At 34.4% G+C, this 25,416-nt stretch overlaps 1 protein-coding gene and 1 long non-coding RNA gene across 4 annotated transcripts; one reads left to right on the top strand and one right to left on the bottom strand.

Moving 5' to 3' along the window:
* Positions 1–1,127: 1,127 nt before the first annotated feature.
* On the top strand, positions 1,128–8,977 carry LOC107848762 (DUF21 domain-containing protein At4g14240). Of its 2 annotated transcripts, XM_047409621.1 has the most exons (13): positions 1,196–1,574; positions 3,713–3,873; positions 3,950–4,063; positions 4,398–4,481; positions 4,593–4,664; positions 5,023–5,090; positions 6,180–6,267; positions 6,348–6,421; positions 6,509–6,875; positions 6,975–7,021; positions 7,112–7,199; positions 8,453–8,582; positions 8,662–8,977. In XM_047409621.1, exons 1-12 carry the CDS (start codon positions 1,313–1,315, stop codon positions 8,564–8,566), a joined length of 1,539 nt encoding a protein of 512 aa, XP_047265577.1. In that variant the 5' UTR covers positions 1,196–1,312; the 3' UTR covers positions 8,567–8,582; positions 8,662–8,977. The 2 variants fall into 2 exon arrangements, with proteins under 2 accessions (XP_016548994.1, XP_047265577.1); XM_016693508.2 differs by having other exon boundaries at positions 1,128–1,574; positions 8,453–8,977.
* A 3,673-nt stretch (positions 8,978–12,650) lies between these two features.
* On the bottom strand, positions 12,651–20,755 carry LOC124897127. 2 transcript variants are annotated; one of them, XR_007053746.1, is made up of 3 exons: positions 20,224–20,754; positions 17,784–17,901; positions 12,651–12,969 (listed from the first exon to the last, which is right to left on the bottom strand). It is a non-coding gene; the product is annotated as an uncharacterized LOC124897127 (long non-coding RNA). The 2 variants fall into 2 exon arrangements; XR_007053747.1 differs by lacking the exon at positions 12,651–12,969 and adding an exon at positions 13,418–13,818 and having other exon boundaries at positions 20,224–20,755.
* Positions 20,756–25,416: the final 4,661 nt, after the last annotated feature.

Here is a 25,416-nt window from a genome sequence, read left to right on the forward strand (position 1 = left end):
GACCCTTGAAGTTGGTCAATGTCACCAATCTTTCATTCAAGACTTAAAAGACACCTTTCCTTCAATTTTCTCAACTTACTAAAATATTAGTCTACTTTTTCTTGATCAACTTGCTTATTAAATTAAGACAAAATTTATAAGTTGCAGATATATACATGTCACATGTTGTTCCATTAATCTAAGCATAAATTAGTAAAGTTGGCTACTTCCTCAATTTTTTAAAAATAATTTATTTTGCTTGACACAAAATTTAAGAAAATTAGTGTATAAAAATGTGTGTTACACGTTTATTCCGATTAAAATTTAATACAAAAGTTAAATTACTATTATATATTTTAAATGATTCATATATTTTTTTCAAAATAGAAATCAAAATAATACAAAAAAACTCTTAATTCAAGTTAAATATTCTTGTAAACTTGATGCTACTTTAGTTATATATAAATTGTACTCTGATTTAAGGATAAATTAAATATATAATTGAACATAGATAATAAATTAGTTACCTTGTAATTAGATATTATTCATGAAAATAAAAAAATAACTTATTTTTTGGAAAAGTATATTTTTTAAAAAAATATATTTATTAAAATTCTAATCCCATATATTTTAGAAGTCAATATTATGAAAATAATAAAATAATAAAATAATAATTTAAGAAAAAATTGAAAAGATAATTTTGTCTATTATGAAATCTTTTAATGAAGGATAAAAAGTTTAAAAAACATTTCTAAGTCTTGCACTTTTAATATACTCCCTTTGGTCACTTTTACTTGACATTATTTTGCTTTTTGAGGTCAAACTTTATGAATTTTAACTAATATTTTAAAATGTATAATTTAGGATTTTAAATTTAAAATTTAAATGGTCAAAAATTATAAGAAAAATGCTATAAGTTGCCGTCTTTCTCATATTAATATAATTAAAAAATATATCTTAAAATATTAATTAAAATTCATATAAGTTGACCTTAAAAGTAAAATTAAAACAAGTAAAAATAAATAAAAAGAATAATATAAATATAAATATAAAAAAAAATATTTTTAAATCTCATAATCTTAAATTAAAATTATCTCGCCTGAAAAAAAGGAAAAGATTGGATTAAGTGTTGAAAAAAAAAGAAGGGGTTCATTTTTTTTTTTTTTTTTTTTTTCGAAACGAGCACTCAAGTAGTAAATGGAGTAATAAATTGGCAATAACCGAAACGGGTATCCCGTTACCTTACATTCTATGTTCATCTTCTCCTAAAGAAAAGAAAAAGTAAAAAATAAGTTGGAGTTAGAACAAGAAGAAAAAATCAGTAGAAAACACAATGATAAATCAAGTGATGAACGCAATGGCAGTAGTAGAAATGGCTACTAATAGTCCCAATAACCACAACAATAATACTAATTCGGTTGGGGCAGATATAGCATTTGGGACATTAACATGGTTCCTCTATGCTGGCTTATCCTGTTTTTTGGTGATTTTTGCTGGAATTATGTCTGGATTAACATTAGGACTCATGTCTTTAAATCTCGTTGAGCTCGAAATCCTTCAGCAAAGTGGCACCCCTACTGAGAAAAAACAAGCAGGTTTCTTTTCTCTCTATATATAATTTTGAAATTTTTTTGTGTGGCTGGCTAGCTGATTGATTTTCTAGAAAAATTAATTGTCTCGATCGAGGGATCATAGTTCACATACCTACTAGTTTTGAAGATAACGTTAATTGAGAATTTTTTTTTTTTTTGTGGCTAGCTGATTAATTTTCTGGAAATATTAATTGTCTCGATCGAGGATCAAAGTTCACATACTCCCTCCACCCCCATTTTAATTGGTCATTTTAATAAAAATAAATGTCTAATATTAGTTGATCACTTACTAAATCGGGATAAAATAAATTAAAATTTTCACAATTTATTACTGCAATTAATAGTATACATTATAGGTGAACAATTACAATTTCAATGTTCCATTCCTATGCCCAATGAATATCATTAGTATGGGTAAAGGGTAAAACAGTAAAGTTCGTCATCAATTTATAATTTGTTAATAACCATATAAAATGGAATGTGTCCAACTAAAATGGGCCAGAGAGAGTACTTATTAGTTTTGAAGATAATATTAATTGAGAAAATAAATTGTTTTTGATAATCGTGGTGTTCGGGCCAGTTTTTGCGCGCCCCGACTAATTCCACGGTCCCCCCAACTGCCACCTCCTAGCAGTAGCAACAGGTACTAGGCTCTATTGAGAAAATAGAGTTTTTAATGAAAGACGATTAAGATTCTAAATAGTGTCAATTTATTTGATCTTCAACATATTTCGATTTGTTCAAGTCGTATTCAAAATGACTTAGGGCAATTATTGAAAGAAGGATGAAATTAAGCTGTCAAGAGTGGATTTATATGGAAAGATTTGGTACACTTCAAGGTTAGGACAAGCTGTCAAGAAATCAGAATCAATTGGGAAAGAAGTACTACTCTCTCAGTCCCAATTTATGTGGCACTGTTTGACTTGACACGGAGTTAAAAAGGAAAAATGGAACTTTTGAAATTTGTGGTTTAAAACAAGCTTTAGCTATTTGTGTGGCTATCAATCATTTCATTTAGTTAAGTGTAAATGGGAAATTTTAAACTTACATTGTTTCTACCTATAGAAAGGTAACATTCTTTCTTTCTGAAACGGATTAAAAAGGAAATGTGACACCTAAATTGGGATAGAGGCAATATTACCTTGAAGCTGCTACTCAAAAGGATTCAAAAGTCTGAGAATGAACTGAGATGCAGTTATTCTCCAAAATCCACTATAAACAATTGCTCGAGCAAACCACGAAAACAACTGAATATACAAGGAAAGAAGTTGTACAAAATTTTTGAGGACTACAGCTGCTTAGTCTACAAGGAAACTGAAAACTGCTCAAAGGAAGTTGTTTGAAGGCAATGGCTAACAGACTAAACAAGGCATCATGGGATTTCAAGAGCCAAATGGATGCTGAACTTATATGGAAAGCTCCAATCAATAGAAGAATGATCAAGACACGAGGACTCAATTCTATAGCGGAATTGAAAAAAGAAACAGATACTTATGCACTAACTCCAAAAAGCTAATCATTTTCTCTCTAAGCTTTCTGATCGAAACACAGCTGAATTCATTTTAGAGCTCTATACTTAACTAGAGAACTACTATACATGCTTAAGGGATATTCATATAATCTCATTGTATTCAAATTCTAGTCTCTTAACTATGAGACAACTTAGGAAAAATTTCTCGGTGAGAAAATGTGAAATTTACAGTTGTAAGATTTCTTTCGTGCTGACTGAAGAAGTAAAATCACATTTTCATGGTGCAAAATGTAAAACCACCTTCGATCATAGTGAAACACTTTAATTGCTGGGAACTTGGATGTAGGCATTCTGAAATAGTATAAAAACTGAGTTTGCATCTTTTTTTTTTTTTTCACTTTGCAGTTGAATTGTTGTTGTTAACTTTGATTTTAACTTCTTCTCATTCAGTCTGTGTGTTTTAAAGGATTTCCAGAATTAGTTTCAGGAATCTAAGTTTTAATACAGTTTATTCTGCTAAAGTTTCTGAAAAATCAATACTCAATTACCCCCTCTTGTGTGTTTATTTAATACCCGAACTATGAAATGAGAGTTCTGGACTTGAGTCCTGAAACTGATTGTAAAGTAATTCAAACTTTCTAATAAGAACTACTCACTGTGATTTGCTCAGCTGTAATACTTCCCGTTGTTCAGAAGCAACACCAGCTTCTTGTGACCCTACTTCTATGTAATGCTGCTGCAATGGAGGCCCTACCCTTATACCTGGACAAAATGTTCAACCAATATGTGGCCATTATACTCTCTGTAACTTTTGTCTTGGCATTTGGAGAGGTAAATTGAACCACTTGACTTCAATTAAGATCTCCACATTCAAGACCTTGATTTTCCTCCTATTTTGGTTTTACAGGTTATTCCTCAAGCAATATGTACCAGGTATGGACTTGCGGTGGGTGCAAACTTTGTTTGGCTTGTTCGTGTTCTGATGGTCATATGCTACCCAATTGCGTACCCCATAGGGAAGGTAATCATTGCGGTTTTAAAGTAATCCAAGACAAAGCAGGACGTATAGGCTATTTCACTTGAAACCATTGGATTTCTCCAATGCAGAAGTACCAAAAGAAAAAAAGATAGCTAAGTCAATGAATGATGCCAAACATATATCTTGGATTCTGAATTCTTGTTGAATCCTTAGAATACTCTAAGTTGATGAGAATTGAAATCTGTTTATCCAAAAAAAAAAAAAAACACAAGGAGCTTTCTTCTTCTCGTTTTTCTGCATGTCTTGACAAATGGTGAAGTTCTTTTAAGCTATTTTAACAAAATTCTGTTGTGATCGTCTGTACTCTGTATTTCAGATCCTAGACTGCGTATTAGGACATCATGAAGTACTATTTAGACGAGCTCAGTTAAAAGCTCTTGTTTCTATCCACAGTCAAGAGGTCAGTGTTGTATCCTTAATTTTCAGTACTGATACGACTGCAGAACCAGTAGTTTGTTAGTTCCTTTGGCTTTTTAGAAGCCATGGTTTTTCAAATGGGACAGTTCTGCAGGCTGGCAAGGGAGGTGAACTTACACATGATGAAACAACAATCATTAGTGGAGCATTAGATTTGACTGAGAAGGTATGGACACTCAAGCGGTCTTATTGTTTCCATGCTTCTTCAGGCCCCAGGTTTATCAATTAATAATGCTTGGGTTTTAATACATTCATAGTTCCTTGTTGAATTCTTTGTAGCTGTGAAAATGGACCACATCATGAGAAGATATATTTTTTTTGTCAATTAGAAATTTTTGCCTAAATTATTAGTATCCTGAGATTCATGGTTCAAGACAGACCTCTGCTATCTAAAATACTTACTCTTGACCTGATAACAATTAATTGACTCATTCTTTTCCTCGTGTTTTCTTTTTGAATTTGATAATCTTGATACATTACTGTGATGACCTGCTTTTTATGTTTGGCTTTTGGGTTGTTGAAAGACTGCTGAGGAGGCCATGACACCCATTGAATCGACATTTTCATTGGATGTCAATTCGAAGCTGGACTGGTGAGTGTGGTGCCATTATTCTTCCAAGCTTTTGTATTACTCAAACCCAGTCTTCTGCTCAAGTCTGCAAAGCTTCTTTGATTCTGAAGTCTTTAGTTCCAAGGCATGAGATTCTGTTATCTAATATCTGCACGCCATCTTTACTTTACTTACTTACAGCATTGGACTAACAAGTGTTAAACTGTTTTTGTTTTCCAATGTGACTGCAACTTATGATGATCTAGCATTTGATAAGTACTAACTTTGACCTATCAATGAAAAGTTATGTTACTTCTTATACTAGGTTGCCAAAGTTCAGCTGATGGCTAATTTCTTGTAAAAAGCCTTTTTATTAGTTCTACAGCGGAAGGTAAATAATATTTCAGCTGACACAATTATTCCATCACGCTTTGGAGACTTGCAATGGAAGTTTTGAACAGTAACATGTCATGATTTGATGTTTGAATCAGATTGTTTATATGGTTCAAATTGAATGATCACAGGCATGTGATATTGTGGTTAATACATATTGAACTGTAATTTAACAAGGCTAATTTTTCCTCTTCACGTTTTCCCTAATTATCTTGATATTGTGGTCAATACATATTCAACGGTAAGTTAACACAGCTAATTTTTCCTCTTCATGTTTCCTTCATTATCTTCTTCCACTGGATGGGGGCCGCAAGGAATTTGAATTAAAGACTAGCTCTTGCTAATTTAACCTTAGGAATGACCTATGACCACCATTCTTATTTTCTTTTCTACAAAAATAAAAAAGATAAAACATAGAAGAAAACTCTTTCGGAGGAGCTATACAGTGTACCGCCTTCTTGTTAGCAGTTTACAGAACTTGCATTATGTGATGTCATCTGTTATTTGTGAGATTCCTGGCAGGGATTATAGCGCAATATGCATTAATAATTGCTTGGTAGAATAAGTTCTAATTTTGCCTTTTAGCTATCAAATTCTCTATGGACTATGCATGTAAACTTAAAGCAGCTATATATCTTGGATATTAACCCTGGAAATAGTTGGAAAAGAAAACCCATGGAAATATTCCATAGATGAATTTAGTAGTTGACTAAAGGGTTTTCTGTGTCCCTATTATAGGGAGGCAATGGGTAAAATTCTTGCTCGGGGTCATAGTCGAGTTCCAGTCTACTCAGGTAGTCCAAAGAATATTATTGGACTTCTACTGGTGAGTTTTGAATCTCACCTTCAGAGCACTTGTGTTCTTGCTACTTCGGTAAAATTATGATGGTTTCAATTTAATTTTAGGTAAAAAGTCTTCTTACTGTACGTCCGGAAACTGAGACACCAGTTAGTGCTGTTTCTATCCGCAGAATTCCACGGTATTAACTTTTTACTACTATACTTCCTGCCCTCTATTATGTGTCAATCAATAAGCTTTAAATCTTGTTTTCCATGAATATTTTCAGAGTTCCAGCTGATATGCCACTATATGATATACTAAACGAGTTCCAAAAGGGTAGCAGTCATATGGCTGCTGTAGTTAAGCTCAAAGGGAAAAACAAAAACCCTCCCTTGGTAATTGAGGAAGAGAAATCTGATGATAATACAGTCGCTGGTGGAAATTCGCATGTAACTACCCATCTTTTGAAGACAAAGGGTGAAAAGCCAGATTGTGTCGTTGTTGATATCAACAAGGCTACAGCAGCGGCAGTAACCCCTCCAACATCTGGTGATGCAGTGACAAATGGCTTGCCTGAGTCGCCAGATGATATTGAGGAAGCTGAAGTAATAGGCATTATCACTTTGGAAGATGTTTTCGAAGAACTTTTACAGGTGATATTTGGGTTTCTTCTAGTTTCTTCTTACCTCTTTTTCACATTTTACTGTTCCAAATGGAAATTAAAATTCAAAAAATTGTCATAATTGGTGCAGGAGGAAATAGTGGACGAGACTGATGAGTATGTTGATGTACATAAGAGGTTTGGGAGAGCTGGACATCTTACTTTCACCCACTCAATATAATAACGGTTGTTGAAGAGCAGATTGTAATTTTCTTCAAATTTTTACAGGATACGTGTAGCGGCAGCGGCAGCGGCAGCAGCTTCATCAGTGGCAAGAGCTCCATCAATCCGGAGGTTAACAGCCCAAAAGGGAGCCGTAAGTGCACATTATGTACACATTTTATAGGATATTCATTGATAGATGATGAATTCCTATCGGGAAATTTCGACATAAGAGTTTCTGGTGTTGTCAAGGCGCGCTTTAGCCCTGAAGCGAAGCTAAAAACGTGTTGAGCACTTTGCCTCACTTAATGTGACGCTTTAGTGTCGTCATTAAGGTTCTAATGCATACCTTTTCTTGCCAATGAGCGTCTATGGAAGAGTCAACACTGTACAACTGATGTTTCACTTTATCGTAATTCTTTTTTCTATATCTTTGTTTATATGTTTGTCATTCATGCTTATAATTACCAGTCTTGCAAGAAAAGAAATACATTGTGCACCCAAGGGTGTGGCCTAGTGGTCAATGAAGTGGGTTGAGAATTTGAGGTCTCAGGTTCAAATCCCAGCATCCTAGCAGAGACAACAAAAAAAACACTACTGGGTGATTCTTCCCCTCTGTTCTTGCTTTGGTGGACGGAGTACTTGGTATCTGTTGTTGGCCGGAGGTGGTAGGTATCCCATGGATTTAGCTGAGGTGCGTGAAAGCTGGCCCGCACACCATGATTAACAAAAAATAAATAAATCCATTGTGTGGCATCATCTGATAGTAAACATATGCTTAATGATTCAAGTGCATAGTTAGAGCTTTTCATGTGGACCCAATTCATGCAAAAGGCTTCTTGAAGTTAAAGAACTACTGCAAATATCATTACCTATCATAGAATCTCAGATTATTGATGATAGGATCACTCTACGAACAGGTCAATGTTGTGACATCCCTCCTTTCACGCCATACTTGCCTTTTGCAAGAACAGCTTCTCGATGAAATTGCACAAAATGGAATATAGGGAAACAAAACAATAATTAGAGTGGAGCGGAAGCCTGAACAGATCACCTTGCAATAGATTCTTGAATTGCAGAATAATATCTACTTAAAGTTGGGGCTCATTCTGTGTCCGAGTATCTTTTAAATTAGTTGTTCTTCTTGATGATGCATTCTTTATATAATCATGGGGAATAGTTTTAAAGCGTCTTCACTGGCAATAGAGTTCACTATGAAGTATTTGTTGCCCTCGTTTTTTGATTTTCCTATTAATACTCCAGATCATTACATTGTAATTCTGCCAAAATGGTGATGGGAGAAAAAGTTCCATGTTTTTGCTGCATTTGTGAATGGAGTTTTCTGTTTCATTGTTCTCAATAAGCTTCTACAAAAATATTACTGATATTTCTACCTGGACACCACAGGGAGCGCAGCAAAGCAAGGAAAGCCAAAACCGGAAGAAGTCAGGCGAGGACATTTCCATCTCAAGAAGGACGCAAGGGAGTCTCGGAGAGCCTCTTCTTGGGAACAAGAGATAAAAGAGTTGGTAGTTTGGTAAATCTGAGTCTTATGTTGAGAGTGAAATGAACATCTTACTTCCACATGATGTATGGTTTTGTGATTGCATATGCAGCATATAAGTCGCAGGTTCGAGCCGTGGAAGCAGTCATTAATGCTTCCATTAGGTTAGGTCGTCTGGATCACACTCCCTGGGTACGGGCCTTCCTGGAACTCTGCTAACGCGGGATGCTTTGTGCTCCAGTGCTTTCTAGTTCTAATCGAGAGAACTATTATTTGTAGGCTATTGCCTTTTTATGCTATAAGTTGTAAGTTTTGTATTTAACTTGAAAGCCTCCAAAAACTTGCTCCTGGCGCACTTCAACTTTGAAAATACATTCTGTAAACTCTTGAAGAAGAAAATGGATATGGAAAAAGACTGCTTGTTTTAATGTTTCCGTACCCAAACTATACAGGAGTACGCATTTTTAGAAAAAGTTGGCTTTTAAAGCGTCAGATTTAGTGCCTGGGATTTCTTTTTTCTAAAAAAAAAATCACGTACTTGAAAAAAATAGTGTTTAGTCAAATTGTAAAAGTGTTTTTAAAAAACGGAAAAGGTACGAATATACTCCTGAACTTTGATAAATGGTATAGATATATCCTTCGTTATACTCTAGGTACAAATATACCCTTGCCGTCAATGAAAAGGTACATATATATCCTCGAGCTTTGATAAATAGTATAAATATATCCTCCGACATACTTTAAATACAAATATACCCTTGCATTAATGAAAAGATACATATATACCCTTCTCACTAACGGTAGGACATGTGTCACAATCGTGTCACAATCCTATTTATTTGACCTTTTTTAATTTAATTTATCCCAACCCCACCCCAAAATAATTCTAATTTAACTCATAACCTGATCCAAATAATAACCCAAGTCCGACCCAATCTAATAGAAAGAGAAAAAGAAAGAGAGAATGAATATGAGTGAATAGAGATGCGTCTTGAAGGTTCTATTAGACCGGGTCGGGTTTGAATTATTATTTGGACCGGCTTGTGGTTTAAATTAGAATTATTTTCGGGTAGGGTGAGAATAAATTAAATTAAAAGGGGAAAATGAAAAAGATTGTGACACGTGTTCTGCTGTTAGTGAGAAGAGTATATATGTACCTTTTCATTAACGGCAAGAGTATATTTGTACCTAAAGTATGACGGAGGGTATATCTGTACCATTTATCAAAGTTCAGGGGTATATGTACCTTTTCATTAACGAAAAGGGTATATTTGTACCTAAAGTATGACGAAGAGTATATTTGTACCATTTATCAAAGTTTAGGGGTATATATGTATCTTTTCATTAACGGCAAGGGTACATTTGTACCTAAAGTATGACGGAGGCTATATTTGTACCATTTTTCAAAGTTCAAGAATATATTCATACATTTTCCCTTTTAAAAATAAGCCGAAACAGTTTTTGTTATGCACTGAGATCGAATTATGGTTGAGAAATCGCGAAATCAATTTGGGGGAAAATGATAGAGTTGATTTAGGAAGTGTACATCTATTTGAGCTAGTGGGATACACATCAGCAGATGGAACTTGTGGATTAAGGTCGCACACGTGGCACACGTGTTAATAAAGATGAACAGCTGTGATTAGAGATTGAGACAGTTACGAAATTAATAGCGGAGATTAGTTCCATTAGATTTTCAGCTGAATATAATGACTTGGACTATAAGCAGTTGATATTATGCAATTACCGATATTTCTATCAACTTTAAAAATTCTCTCTCTTCCCAAATTCATTATCTTCGGGGGTGCTGTGTGATAAGAAGGTGCCGCCCAAGCTTAAAGGTAAATTCTATAGGGTGGTAGTCCGTCCGGCCTTGCTGTATGGAGCGGAGTGTTGGCCAGTTAAGAACTCCCACACCCAAAGAATGAAGGTGGCAGAAATGCGGATGTTGCGCTGGATGTGTGGACTGACCCGAAGGGATAGAGCTCGGAATGAGACTATCCGGGAGAAGGTTGGGGTGACTTCAGTGGAGTGTAAGATGCGGGAAGCACGATTGAGATGGTTCGGACACGTGAAGAGGAGGGGCATGGATGCCCCGGTCCGTAGGTGTGAGAGGCTAGCGTTGGATGGTTTTAGACGGGGTAGGGGTAGACCGAAGAAGTACTGGGGTGAGGTGATTAGGCGGGACATGGAACAGTTACAGCTTACCGAGGACATGACCCTAGATAGGAAGGTCTGGAAGACGCGAATTACGGCAGAGGATTAGGGCCTGTTCGGGTCGCTAATGTAGGGAGGTAATTGGTGGGGGTGTATTCCTGGTATGATTCCGTATTCAATGTTCTGTTCCGTGTTCCGTGTTCTATGTTTGTTACGAATCTGTGTGCTTTCCTCTGCTTTATATTCCTGCATTCCTGCTTTACTCTGTTTTATATTCCTTATGGCTGCAGTATCTATGTTATGTCATCTGCTTCTGTGCTGTACTATGTGTTTGTTTGATATCTCGTAACTTGAGCCGGGGGTCTTTCGGAAACAGCCTTTCTACTTCATCAGAGGTAGAGGTATGGACTGCGTACATCTTACCCCCCCCAGACCCCACGAAGTGGGAATACACTGGGTTTGTTGTTGTTGTTGTTGTACTTCCGTAACCCTATTCTCAATTCTTCCATTACAGGACTTTCAAAATGGAGATATTTGAGTTAACTAAAAATTGAGTTAAAATTGATTGTAATCTACTCGAGAATTCGTAGCTATTGTAATGATTGGTTCATCAATAAAATCTTTAATTCCTATCTTAATCCTGAATTTACAAGGGCATTACATCTGGTATCAGAGTCAGCTAGTAATGAGAAAGAATTTGAAGGGAAAGAAACTAAGAGTTGCTTCCTACTTTTTTGGTGAAATGTCAAATAGGAATCATGTCCTAGCAGTGCATTTATTCATAAGAATTAAGAGCAAAATCACACTTGTATTAGTTGAGCAAGGATTGATTTCTCCTATATGGTATCCAGGGATATGTTGTGGAGATGTGCATGCTTTAAGTTTGATTGTCGAGAAGTTTGAATTGAGCTTAGACGATCCTGATATGGCTAATATTATATCTTTATCTTATGCTTCCGAAAGGAAAAATGGTAAAACTAATACAGTTTGTGACCTGGATGGAATGACATTCAATTGGTTGCATCAATTAAAGAAGATGCATGATAGAGCCGCAATTTGTTCTTGGTGCCTTACTTTCTTTATTTCTATAGTTTCTTCTTTTGTACATTTTCTGGATTATGGCCGAACATATAGTCTTAATGGCTCTAAGGTTGTGTTGGAGTGAAATAAGAGGCAGTTTATTTGGGTGCTTGATGTTTACTGGATGAGCATCAAATCTAATGATAATGAATTAGAATATAAATTTTTAGTATGTTCCTTGATTGAGTGGGGTATCATTGTTGTTGTTGGGTTGAGCACTTATCACATTGATATAGTCCACAGAGGTCTAGTCGCGGGTTCAGCTGAGGCAGTGTAGAACAAGAGTCTTACGAACATCATGGGACACAACCTTTCCGTCATTCCTTTCAAATTAACTTTCAGTTCATAGGTGCTCGTAAGGATTGGAAACTCCAGCTTTTAAATCCATTTAGTTCCGATTCGCACTTACTTATTTACCGTGACATAGATGATAGAAAGAGGATTGACAAGCTAGTTCTAGTATTTGATCCAGGAGGATTGGACTATAACATTACATGCCTTGACATAGAAGTTTTCTCATGCTTCTCATTAGGACATATAAGTTCTCATGCTAAAAACACAAGGTGTTTGGACACGAATTTTTGGAAATGGGGTGATTGGCTAAAAGGTGCTGAAGTCTTATATGTTGGATTCTTACACATACAATGCCAACTAAAAATTGTTTCAAGCTTGTTTTTCAAGAAAAATTCTCATCAAGTTTATCTTCTTAATTTTGGTGGTTTATTGTCACGACCCAAAATCCCATCGGGTCGGACTGGCACCCGAAACCGAGAAGGCCCGGGAGAACCCGTTCAAATACCTGTACTTTCACTTATATGTCACCAAAAATTTGAACAGCACTTCGTTGCATATAGAAGGGTCTAATTACCTGTATCAGCATAACACGCACAAATATATATATATATATATAATATTTGGCCGTCGGGGCCACCACATATACAAATATAACATCACTATATAAACTTCCATGACTTTACCCTTCCTTATACATGACTTTACAAAGCCTCTAGGATATACATGACATAACTAGGGTCGGGACAAACCCCCGCCCCCACATGACTCCTGTACAATAACAAAACATAAGGAACCGACTCGGAAAGCTCCGAAGCAAACTGGAGCTCACCAACAATAGCTGTATGACCTGACTCCTATCTATGCTGTGAATGAGTTGAAGCACCTGTGCCTGCAGCATGAAATGCAGGTCCCCCGTGAGGGACGTCAGTACGAAATATGTACTGAGTATGTAAAGCTGTAAATAATCATATGTGATATGGGGAATCCAGAAAATCAGACGCAAGTGAATAAATCATAATAGAAGTGAACCGCACTTCATAAACACTTTTAGGATCATATACATTATCATTAATCTGAATTGGGTTCTTTAATTCAAACACATTTGTGGAACGGTATACATTCGTTCATTTCATTCTTTACAATTATCGTTCGCCTTTACCTCCTCCTCCCGAACCTCCAACCACCTAACAATAATCAATACTGTACCGTACTGTGACCATTAGGCTGCCCCCAGTACATATCAACTGGGATCAACACATGCTAGGCTTATGCCCCTGGGATACCACCCATAAACACACGTATATCAAGTAACGCACATAAGAGATCTTTCCAATAACTTAGTTCAAAAGCTTTTGATATTATTACATTAGTGTTCATGACAATATAGTACCTTTGGAACAATGATACATCAATAGGAACCAAGTAATAGACCTTCTATACAATAACGATGTAATAAAGACTCATTGGTGCATCAACAATGTGTTTCAGAATCATCAATATCACAACAATGAAATAGGAGCCTTTTGGTATATCAATGAAACTTTTTGACACTTTATAGAATGGAAACAACTTCGTTGGTAATGTAGAACAATACATGTTTTTGGACAACCTCGGAATCTTACTTGATGGAACATTGGTGTTTTCATGCCAAAGAACATTGTTAGAGTATGCTTTACATACCTCATTGTAGATTCGGATACCAATTCAACACAACTTCCCGCCTTTACAAATCACTTATCTACAATGAAATGTTTGGCATCTAGTATTAGCAACCCAACACCACAATTCTCTTCCATAATTCCATACAACCAATATTTGCAAAGCATTCCAAAAACCAACTTGAATAATAGGTTTATGTGTATATATATATATAATCATCATTTCAATACCACATCATCACACCAAATCCCTTCACAATTCAACATAATCCAACCATGCACAAGAATAATCCAACATCATTTCCAATCATCTTTCAACAACAATCAAATAACACACTTCTTATGCTCACATGCATATATATATATATCCATATAAATAACACCAACATAATTTACATCCTTACCATAAAATGACCCTTTTGATTTCGAAGTCCTGTTGGCACAAATAAGGGGTGCTTCTCGAAGCCCTTGAGACGGTGAACACAACTACGGAATCAATTTGGATTTTCTACGGTTGAGTCACAAGATAATTGGAGTTGAAATTTGGCTAGGGTTTCTTAGTCTTCAATAATTGATGATAAATAATGGATATGAGGCTAAGTATATGTATATAATGACCAATTTTCGTTCATGAGGTGATGGAAAATGACCATATTGCCCTTAAAATTTTAAGTAAATCCGAATCTGTCCATGGTGGACTATTTTGACAAGCTAAAGTAGATCGACCATAACTCTTTGCTCCGATATCGGATTTGGGTGAAATTGATATCGTTGGAAAGATAATTCAAAGGGCTTTCATTTCATATAAATTAGGCCACCCAGTTCGTCCTTTACAAGGAGTTATGATCGTTTGAAGTTGACCCTAAAAATCTGTTTTAAGAGGCTGAAGTAAAACGAGTATAACACCTTACTCATACGTTGGATTTGGATGAAACCAATTGCATTGGAAAGAAGACTCAAAGATCTTTCTTTTGATAGGTTGTATCTCTCCCAGTTCATTATATTAAGGGAGTTATGAGCGTTCAAAGTTGACCCAAAAAACTAGCAGGCCTCAGTAGTTTGTGTGCAGGAAATTTTCCTGCACATTTACTATTCACCATATCCCGACCACCGTTTTATAGTTTCAAACGTGATCGATTATATCCGAAACTTATCCGTTTTTGAAAATCTTTATATCGTTGGAAAGCTTATTCAATAACCTTCGTATGGAACCATCGACGGGCAAATTCCGGTATAAATAAAATAAAAAATTAATTTCATATAAATAAGACTAACACACGTACTTGAATACGCCAATACATGTACTTGAATACGGGGTGTTACATTTATATAATGGTCTTCCATGTTACAAAATGAAGGGTGATGTTAATGGAATAACACTGATGGTTAATAGTGATTTATTAATGCTCTCTCTTTACTCTATTGAATATACTTGTACTTGCACAGTGAATGATGCCAAGAATTCAACGAAGAGAGGTAAGAGGCCATCGATGGATTTAATTGATGCCTACAAAATCACTTTTCAGCCTGATGGACTAGTGAAGTTGCACTGTGGATTCTAAATTTCATGAGTTGGTATCTACAATTTTCTTTGTTGGTATCATAAAAGATATAACTTCATGGGATAATTACACTTTTCTGAAAGTCTACCTAAAGGTATAATTGTTAACTTCACTGTTAGGTTGCTTATGCTTAACATTATTAGTGTGTCTTACTATTGTCCTGGTGTAGTTCTAAGACAAATAACAAAGAAATATAGTAAGACTTTGAAGTGCAAAAGTTGTTCTTGGTTTATTTGTGAAAACAAACATTAGTGTGGGAGTGTTGTTATTGGCGTGGCCAAGGTTCCTTGTGGTGCAAGCAGAGCCTGCTTAAGGTTAGAAAATGAGACGGAACCAATTCCTTCGTCATTTGCTAGGTTGATGATGTAGCTTAATAAAGCTTCACGTCAGCAGTTCATTCACCTGTTCTACTGTAGTTTCACGTCAGCAGTTCATTCACCTATTCTACTGTAGTTGGCACTGGCTATTTTTTGGGTGTTCAGTTCTCCCTATTGCAGACTAGTAAGAACCGATCGTTATCACGGTCGAGTGCATCATCCTTGACCTTGAGGACAAGGTCAATTTCAAGTGGGAAGGATTGTAATGACCCAAAGTTGTTATGTCCACATGTGGCAATTGAATAATCATGAAAAGGGAAATTGAGAACTAGTTTAAATAAAGGTAGAGATCGTAAGGAATTGACAGTGGGGATTAATACATCCAATAGTCTATCTTATCATTAACTCAACTAAGTCAGCAAAATCTATAAATAACCTAACCAAAATTAAAAAAAAACCGTTATTGAATTATCAGTACTCTTTTCCTAAATTCTTCTTTCTACAGTCTTCCTTATCTTCTTCTTCTTCTTCGCCTTTCCTATCTAACCCTAAGTTTGTTACACGCATAAATGGTTGAAGTGTAGAGCTAGCTATGGAGTTCTTGAGTAGTTATCTTTTAGTTGTATACTTGTAACCATTGACTCTTCTATAAATAAAATTCCTTTTCATTACTGTGATTTACAATTCGTAGTCATCGTGTTAAGGACATTACAAAAACCCGACATTCTGGGTAGTGCTCCAAGGAATGATTCCACCATAGCAGGTTCATGAGGTAGGTAGTGTGGCTAATCACTGGGTCATTCTCTGGTCGTAGAAAGAAACCTTCACCCCACCCTTAGGTCCAAGGTAGAATTTCCATATTTTGAAGGAAATATTGGTGCTGGCCTTTGTTCGTAGTTAAGTAAGTGTGAAAGATATTTTCACTACAACCATATTATCGACCCTGCACAGAAGCTAGAATTGGTAGTTTTGTATTTGAATAGTAAGGCTGAGGCTTGGTACTTCTCTTATCATTTAAGTAGAGGTAATGTTGAGTGGAGAGAATTCGATGAAGAAATCTTCAAAAGGTTTGAAGATGATGTCAATAGCAAATCTAATCTCATTGGCAATTCAAGAACATTACACAAACAAATACAATTAATGAGTACTTGGGAAAGATTTGAGGAATTGAAGACTTGGGATCAACGAATCCCTCTACTCTGGAGGAATTTTTTCTAGCAGGGCTCAAAGAGGACATCAGACATACTGTTAAGATGTTGGGCCCCTATAGTTTGAGTCAAGCTGTGGATAAGGCTGGACATCAAGAAAAAGCGGTAGAAGTTACAACACAAAGAAGTAATATAGCTTGGGGAAAGAGCTCAAATTAGTATCATAGCCAAAACCCTGGTAATAATGCAAACACTAATGGAGTGTACAACCCTATCAACAACAGTAACAAATTAATATAGACAAGGAGGGCTTAAGGATTGTGTTTCAGATATGGAGATAAGTATTATGTGGGCTATGTCTGCAAGACTAAGCAAATTAATGCCATGGCAGATGATATAGAGCAGCAATAGGAATACTAATTGGACCTCATTATAAAGAAAGAAGAACCAGAGGAACAAGTCTTAGACAATAAGATAGTGGAAGAAGTTACAAGTCTTCATGCCTTATCTGGTACTGAGATTCCTAATACTATCACATTGAGAGGTGAATATAAGAAAAATGACTTAACAATTTTGTTGGATTCTGGCAGTACTCATCGTTTTTTGGACATGAAAACTTCCAGACACTTAGGTTGTACAATAAAGGAGGCTATGCCCATGAGGGTTACAATGGCTAATGGTAATAAATTGATAAGCAGACATACATGTCCCAAATTCAACTGGAAAATTCAAGGTGTAGAGTTTACTGATACTGTCAGACTTGTGAAGTTGGGTGCTTGTGAAATGATTCTTGGTGGTGATTGGATGAGAAATCTTAATCCTGTACTACTGGACTTTGTGGCTTATGGGGATCAGATCACTCATCAAGGTAAGAGAGTGGAACTGAAAGAAATATACCATGAGGGAGTATTAAAGAGTATGAGTGGTAGTAGTGTGAAGCAATTGTTTAAGAAGGGAAGAATGAGATGGGATCACTTGTTGACTATTACTACTGATATTGAAAAGGAATACATCATACCTGAAAGTATTGCACAGACCTTGGAGGAGTATGCAAATGTCTTTGTTGAGCCCACAACCCTGCCAATCTCTCTCAAACTGGGGTCCATACTAGTGAGCATCAGACCCTACAGGTACAACTTTTTCCAAAAAAATGAAATAGAAAAATAGATTAAAGACATGTTGACCAATGGAGTTATACAACCCAACCATTCCCCTCTTTTCCCCCTGTTTTGTTAGTAAAAACGAAGGATAGTAGCTGGAGAGTGTGCTTAGATTATAGAGAACTTAACAAAATGATCGTTAAAGATAAGTTTTCAATCCCCTTAGTTGATGATTTATTGGATGAGTTGCATGGTTCTTATGTGTTCTCTAAAATTGATCTGAGAGACAGCTACCATCATATCAGGATGAATGATAGTGACATTTTCAAAACAACTTTTAGAATACATTTAGGACATTATGAGTTCAAAGTGATGCCATTTAGGTTGACAAATGCACCAACCATATTTCAAAGCCTTATGAATTATGTATTTAGAGATAAGTTGAGGAGGTTTGTTCTATTTTTTTTGATGACATATTAGTGTACAACACTACCATTAGAGAACATATAGATCATCTCAAGAAAGTACTCCAGGTCTTAAGGAGGGAATAACTGTGCAATTGCACAGAAGAGAGTGGAGTATTTGGGATATTTTATTAATGGTGAAAGGTGTTGCTATTGACCCAAGAAAGGTAGAAGTAATGAAGATCTGGACTGCACCTAAGAATATTAAGGCCCTGAGAGGGTTTTAGGGTTTAATAGGCTACGACAGAAGGTTTGTGCGGTCTTATGAGAAAATCAACAAACCATTGACTAATTTGTTGCGAAAAGAATCATTCAAGTGGACTGCTGAGGCAGAACTGGATTTTAATCAACTTAAGGAGGCAATGTCTATTGCCCCTATACTAGCCCTAGTTGATTTCTCTAAGATGTTTGTGGTGGAGATAGATGCATGTGCAAGAGGAATAGGTGCTGTTCTTATGCAGGAAGGTAAACCCATAGCATTTTTCTGCAAAGCATTGGCTTCCAAACACTTATAGTTATCCACTAATGAGAAAGAGCATGTGGCTATACTTTCTGTGATCGATAAATGGAAACACTACATCCAATGAGGTCATTTTATCATAAAGACTGATCACTTCAGGATCAAATACCTTCTAGAGAAAAGGGTGACCACTGCATTACAACAGAAGGGTCTTACTAAGCTGTTAAGACTGGATTATGAGGTGCAGTATAAAAAAGGGGCTGAAAATAGAGGGATGATGCCCTGTCAAGAAGGTTAGAATAAGAACCTACATTGTGTTCTATCACTACTACCGATCCTATATGGATGCAAGAGGTAGCACTAAGTTATGAACATGACCCTACTGCTTCTCAACTATTGACTGAACTTATTGTTGATCCTACTACTCAGTCTCACTATACTTTACATCAAGGCATAATTATATATGACACCAAAATTTTTGTAGGAAGAAGGTTTGATATGAGAGTTAAGATATTTAAAGCATAGCACTCATCCCCATTAGGGTACATGCAAGTCAACAGGGTACTTACAAGAGGGTCGCTGTGGTATTCTATTTGCCCAAGATGAAAAGTGACATTGCTACGTGGGTGGCTGAATGCGATATCTGTCAAAGGGTAAAGTCTAAAAATGTTCACTATCCAGGGCTTCTTCATGGAAGGACATAGCTATGGAATTTATTGAAGGATTACCCTCTTCACATCAAAAAAATATAGTGGTGGTGGTGATCAATAGACTTACTAAATATGGATATTTTATACCCATTAGACATACTTTTATTGAAAGAGATCTACAAGCTACATGGGATGCCTGCCACTATAGTCGTTGATAGAGACTCGGTGTTTACAGGCCAGTTTTGGCAACAACTATTCAAGGCCTTTGGGACTAAGCTCCACACGTCTACAACTTATCATTCCCAAGCATATGGCTAAACAGAGAGATTGATTAGATGTTTGGAGTCTTATTTTGGGGCTATGGTCTTCTCTTTTCCTAAATAATGGCTTAGATGGTTATCACTGACTGAGTGGTGGTAAAACTCAAACTACCATACAACACTTAAATCTACACCATTTGAAGGTCTTTTGGGTACCCCCCTCAAATTCCTATGGAGTTCCTTCCTTATGGTATTAACACAGTAGTAGGACTGAACCTCCAGCAACGACAACACATGTTACAGTATCTAAGGGACAATCTTAGCCGAGCACAAGCGCAGATGAAATTTTTTATAGAATTAAAGAGGGTGTTAACAAAAGGTGACTTAGTTTATCTCAAATTATAGTTTATCTCAAATTACAACCTTATCGACAAACTACAGTGGTAGTGCGATGAAATTTAAAATTAAGTTCTAAGTACTACGGGCTTTACAAGATCTTAAAGAAGATAGGTGAGGTTGCTTACCAGTTAGAGTTTCCACCAAATTCACAGATCCATCCACTATTCCACATATCCCAGCTTAAGAAGCGTATTGGTTCTTCTATTACCCCTCATCAAGGACTGCCTACTTATGACGTTGAAGGTTGAGTCTTGGTGAAACCCCTCACCATTTTACAACGATAGATGGTTAAAATAAATAACATGGCCCAAGTGAAGGTGTTGGTTCACTGGACTAATCTTAGTCTCGAAGAGGCTACCTGGGAAGATTAGGGCTTTACACGAGGCCAGTTTCTCGACTTTGCTGCTCATACTTGACCTTGAGGCCAAGTTCTATTTAATGGGGGTAGGATTGCACTGAGATCGAATTAAGGTTGAGATATCGCGAAATCAATTTGGGGAATAATGATAGAGTTGATTTAGGAAAGTGAAGTCAAATAGTGTACATCTATTTGAGCTAGTGAAATACACATCAGCAGAAGGAACTTGTAGATTAAGATTGCACAGGTGGAACACATATTAATAAAGATAAACGGTTGTAATTAGAGATTGAAACAGTTACAAAATCAATGACAGAGATTAATTTCATCAGATTTTCAGCTGAATATAACGACTTGGACTATAAGTAGTTGATATTATGTAATTATCAATATATGTATCAGCTCTAAAAATTCTCTTTCTTCCCAAATTCATTTTTGTCTTAATACTTCCCTAACCCTATTCTCAATCCTTCCATGGAGATATTTGAGTTCAGTGAAAATTGAGTTCAAATTTATTATAATATACTTGAGAATTCGTAGCTATTGTAACGGTTGATTCCTCTATACAATCTTTCAATTCCTATCGTAATCCTGAATTTACGAGGGCATTACAGTTTTTCTATTATTGGGAAGAAAGTAGAAAATTAAAGCTTTTAATAAAATGCAGAAGACAAGATTTGGAGACTAATGTCAGGAAATTACATGGGATGATCCCAAAAGTGAGTGGCTTTGGATTATTGACCTCCATAAGAAGTCTTTAAAAATTAGCTTTCCTTTTTTTTTTTTATGTATAGTATAAGTACATTTTTGCCCCTCTATACCTCAAATATTTTTAAACTTTTCATTTTCATTTATCTCTCAACTATTATTTTAGTTTTATTTACCTTAAATTTTTTTTCTTGTTTTAATTCATTTGTCTCAACTTTTATTTTTCTTTATTTTTTTTCTCATTTTTTTCTTAAACATTATTTATTTCTTCATTTCTCTCTCTCTTTTTAATTCATTGGTCTCAATCTTTATTCTTTATTTTTTATTTTATCATTTCTCATTTTTTTTTTCATTTTTCTCAAACTTTATTTTTTCTTCTCCTCATGTTTGTTTTTCTCAATCTTTTTTTTTTACTTTTTTTTTGTTATTTATTCTTCTCGTTTTTTCTTAACCTTTATTTTTTTCTTGTCTTTTCTTTTTCTTTTTTTCTCAATCTCCCTTTTTTATTTCTCTAATTTTTTTGTTCTTTTTTTTCTCTTTTCTCAAGTTCTATTATATTTTGTAAATAAATAAAAAATTAGATATCCGCAAAGGGATCTTTTTTTTTGAGATCGAAGCAAATTTAAGGGCATGAATTGTAGTTAGGAAGTCCTTTGAGATAAGTCTAGCCTCTAATGTAAAAATTATAGTACAACTCATAAATCAAGATACAATGTGGTAGTGTCAAATTTTGTTTGTGTAGCATAACTTGTTGTTTGAAAATCCTTGAGTTAAGTCTTGCTTCTAAAGCAAGATTATAGAACATCTCATAATATAAATCAAGAAACAATGTGGTCGTGTCAACACTTGTCCATTGGGAGTAACTTGTTCTTTTGGGAGGTTCTTAGGCTAAGTCTTGTCTAAAAGGCAAGACTAATAGAGAATCACATAAATCAAGACACAATATGATAGAATCCACTCTTGTTCATGGGTGTAACTTGTCGGCTATGTCTTGTCTCTAAGGTAAGAGTTATAGAATATCTCATAAATCAAGACACAATGTGGTAGTGTCAACTCTTGCCCATGGGTCTAAACTTGTTGTTTGAAAGTCCCTGGACTAATTCATGCCTCTAAGGTAAGAGTTATAGAACATCTCATAAATCAATACATAATGTGTTAGTGTCAACTCTTACCTAAGGGGCATAACTTGTTATTTGAAAGTCTTTGATTTATAAAACATCTTATAAATCAAGACACAATGTGATAGTGTCAAATCTTGCCCATGGAGTGTAACTTGTTGTTTAAAATTCCTTGGGCTAAGTCTTGCCTTTAAGACAAGAGTTATAGAACATCTCATAAATAAAACATAATGTGATAGTGTCAATTCTTATCCATGGGGTGTAACTTGTTGTTTGAAAGTCCTTGGGTTAAGTCTTTCCTCTAAGGCAAGAGTTATAGAATATCTCATAAATCAAAACACAATGTGGTAATATCAATTCTTGCCCATAGGGCACAACTTGTTGCTTAAAAAACCCTTGTTCTAAGTCTTACCTTTAAGAGTTATAAAGCATCTTATAAATCAATACACAATGTGGTGGTATAAACTCTTGCCTATGGGGTATAACTTGTTGTTTGATGGTCCTTGGGATGAGTCGTACCTCGAAGACAAGAGTTATAGAGCATTTCATAAGTAAAAACACAATGTTTTAGTGTTGAATCTTGCCCAATGTACGTAACTTGTTTGAAAATTCTTGAGATAAGTCATGTCCCTAAGGAAAAAATTGTAGAATATCTCATAAATGAAGACATAACGTGGTAATGTCAACTCTTGTCTGTGGAGCATAATTTGTTGTTTGAAAGTCATTGATCTAAGTCTTGCCTATAAGGTAAGAGTTGTAGAACATCTCATAAATGAAGACATAACGTTGTAGTATCAACTCTTATCTGTGGGGCACAATTTATTGTTTGAAAGTCCTTGAGCTAAGTCTTGCCTCAGAGGCAAGAGTTGTAGAACATCTCATAAATGAAGACATAACGTGGTAGTGTCAACTCTTGCTCGTGGGACATAATTTGTTGTTTGAAAGTTCTTGAGCTAAGTCTTGCCTCTAAGGCAAGAATTGAAAACATAATGTGGTAGAGTCAACTCGGATATAATTTGTTATTTGAAAATTCTTGATCTTGTTTGAAAATTCTTGAGCTAAGTCTTGCCTTTAAGGTAAGAGTTATAGAACATCTCATAAATCAAAATACAATGTGACAATGTCAACTCTTGTCATGAAATGTAACTTCTTGTTTGAAAGTCATAAGTCTTGCCTCTATAATGTGGTAGTGTCAACTCTTGCTCATAGTGCGTAACTTGATTGGAAGAAATCAAAGAAAAGAAAAAAAATAATAAAAATTGCAAAAAAAAAAGAAAAGAAAATGAACAAAAATATTTAAAAAAATAACAAATAAAGAAAATAAATAAATAAAATATAGAAGCTGATGGAAGAAAAGAAAAAAAAGGTTGAGAAAAAAAAGAGACAAAACAAAAATAAAGATTGAGAAAAATTAAAAAAAAGAAAGAGAAAAAATAAAAATAAAAAAATAAATAGAAGTTGAGAGGAGAAAAGAAAAAAAGGTAAGGAGTGAGAAAAACTAAAAAAAAAAGAGAGAGAGGAAAGAAGAGATAAAAATTAAGGAAAAATAAAAAAGAGAAAAAATAAAATTTGAAAGATAAATAAGTATGAAGCTGTTTAAAAATATTTGAGATATTGAGGAATAAATAAGTAATTGTGCTATATAAAAAAAAAAAAAAGAAGGGAGAATAATTTTATAAGACCCTTTTTATGAGGGACGAAAAAACAAAGCCACCCATTATAAGGATCATTTATGTAGTTTACCCTACTAATGCTGTTGTGAACCATGTTATGGGCTTTGTAGACTAAACAAGTAATAGCACAATAAACGATATATTTGGACCTGAGGTAAAGTTATAAGCCAACAATTAAGCAAGCGTCTAAGAGGTAAATTTTTCATATTGTCACTAAACTGAGGGAAATATTTCACTAAAGTCATTTATTTTTTTCCCAATAATGTCATCCAACTTTGTGTATTTTTTTAAAAAATTAATAATTGCTAAAAGTGATTCAAAAGATGAGAGAAAAATAACCAAAACAGTTTTTTTAAGTTTGAACTTTGAAATTAAATAATCCCTATTCTTCAACAATATGAAACACTAATAACCATTCAACTATAAAAATTAGCGAGTACAATTTTCTTTCAACTTCTAACTGTGATATTAAATTTAATAAAGTCCACCCAAAATTGTGATTGAAATTGTTAGAAATAACCTTATATGTACTCTATTTATTTGAAAACTTAGGAGTTCAATAATAAAAAAATATTATTTATTTATTTATTTTATGATTAATCTTTATTTTTGATAAAATAGTTAAAATGTAGTTGTTAGTTTCTTCTGCTCCAAAATTATTGTCAAAAAATTTATAATTAAAAAAAAGACTATGAATTCCTCCACACACACAAAAAAAAAAAAACAAAAATAATTAGGGTCTCTAGCTAGTAGAAACCATATATAAATATTTTAAAGAATTTCTATAAAAAAAATAATGCATATTAAGGGACACAGTGATAATAGAATAAATCATTCAACATCAAATAAAATCAGGTGATTTTATATAACTATTTCGTAGTTTAAAAATGTTAAATTTTTAGATATTATTTTTGTTAATCTTGTGATATTATTTCGAAGAAAATTATATCACCTCTTCAACTTGTCTGTAAAAACTAAATATATTTTTCAGTTTTGGACAATAAATGTTCTTCTTATTTATTTCATTTAAAATATAACTACCTATTTTATGCTCTAAATTAACATTCTTTGTCTTTTTAATAATATTATGATTTATGTCTTTTTAAGTTATATTATGCACTTATTGATATAATATATAAAAATTCTAGTTAATGTAACAAAAAAGTAAAAATAATAGGAGGCCTATTAATAATTCATGTAAAAAAAATAAGGACTATCTAAATTCAAAGTTTAAATTGGATGAACTATTTTGGTCATCTTTTTTCATTATTGAGTTATTTTTAGTAATTATTAATTTGTAAAGAAAATGCAAAAATTTGAATGACATTATTGAAAAAAAAAGAAGAAAGATAAATGACTTTAATGAAATATTTTCTCAAGTTAAGTGAAAATATAAGAAATCGGCTCGTTAATAAACAACTCTTTCTTCCTAATTAAGAGAAAAAATAGCATTGTTTATGT

This window comes from Capsicum annuum, chromosome 1 (assembly GCF_002878395.1).
Source record: "Capsicum annuum cultivar UCD-10X-F1 chromosome 1, UCD10Xv1.1, whole genome shotgun sequence".
Classification (NCBI taxonomy): domain Eukaryota; kingdom Viridiplantae; phylum Streptophyta; class Magnoliopsida; order Solanales; family Solanaceae; genus Capsicum; species Capsicum annuum.

Bases quoted from the DNA above. Each gene is read 5' to 3' on its own strand.
- LOC107848762 (XM_016693508.2), top strand. From the start codon at position 1,313: ATGATAAATCAAGTGATGAACGCAATGGCAGTAGTAGAAATGGCTACT. The intron at 4,482-4,592 runs GTCAGTGTTGTA...ACAGTTCTGCAG, and splicing joins TTTCTATCCACAGTCAAGAG to GCTGGCAAGGGAGGTGAACT. The intron at 4,665-5,022 runs GTATGGACACTC...GGTTGTTGAAAG, and splicing joins CATTAGATTTGACTGAGAAG to ACTGCTGAGGAGGCCATGAC.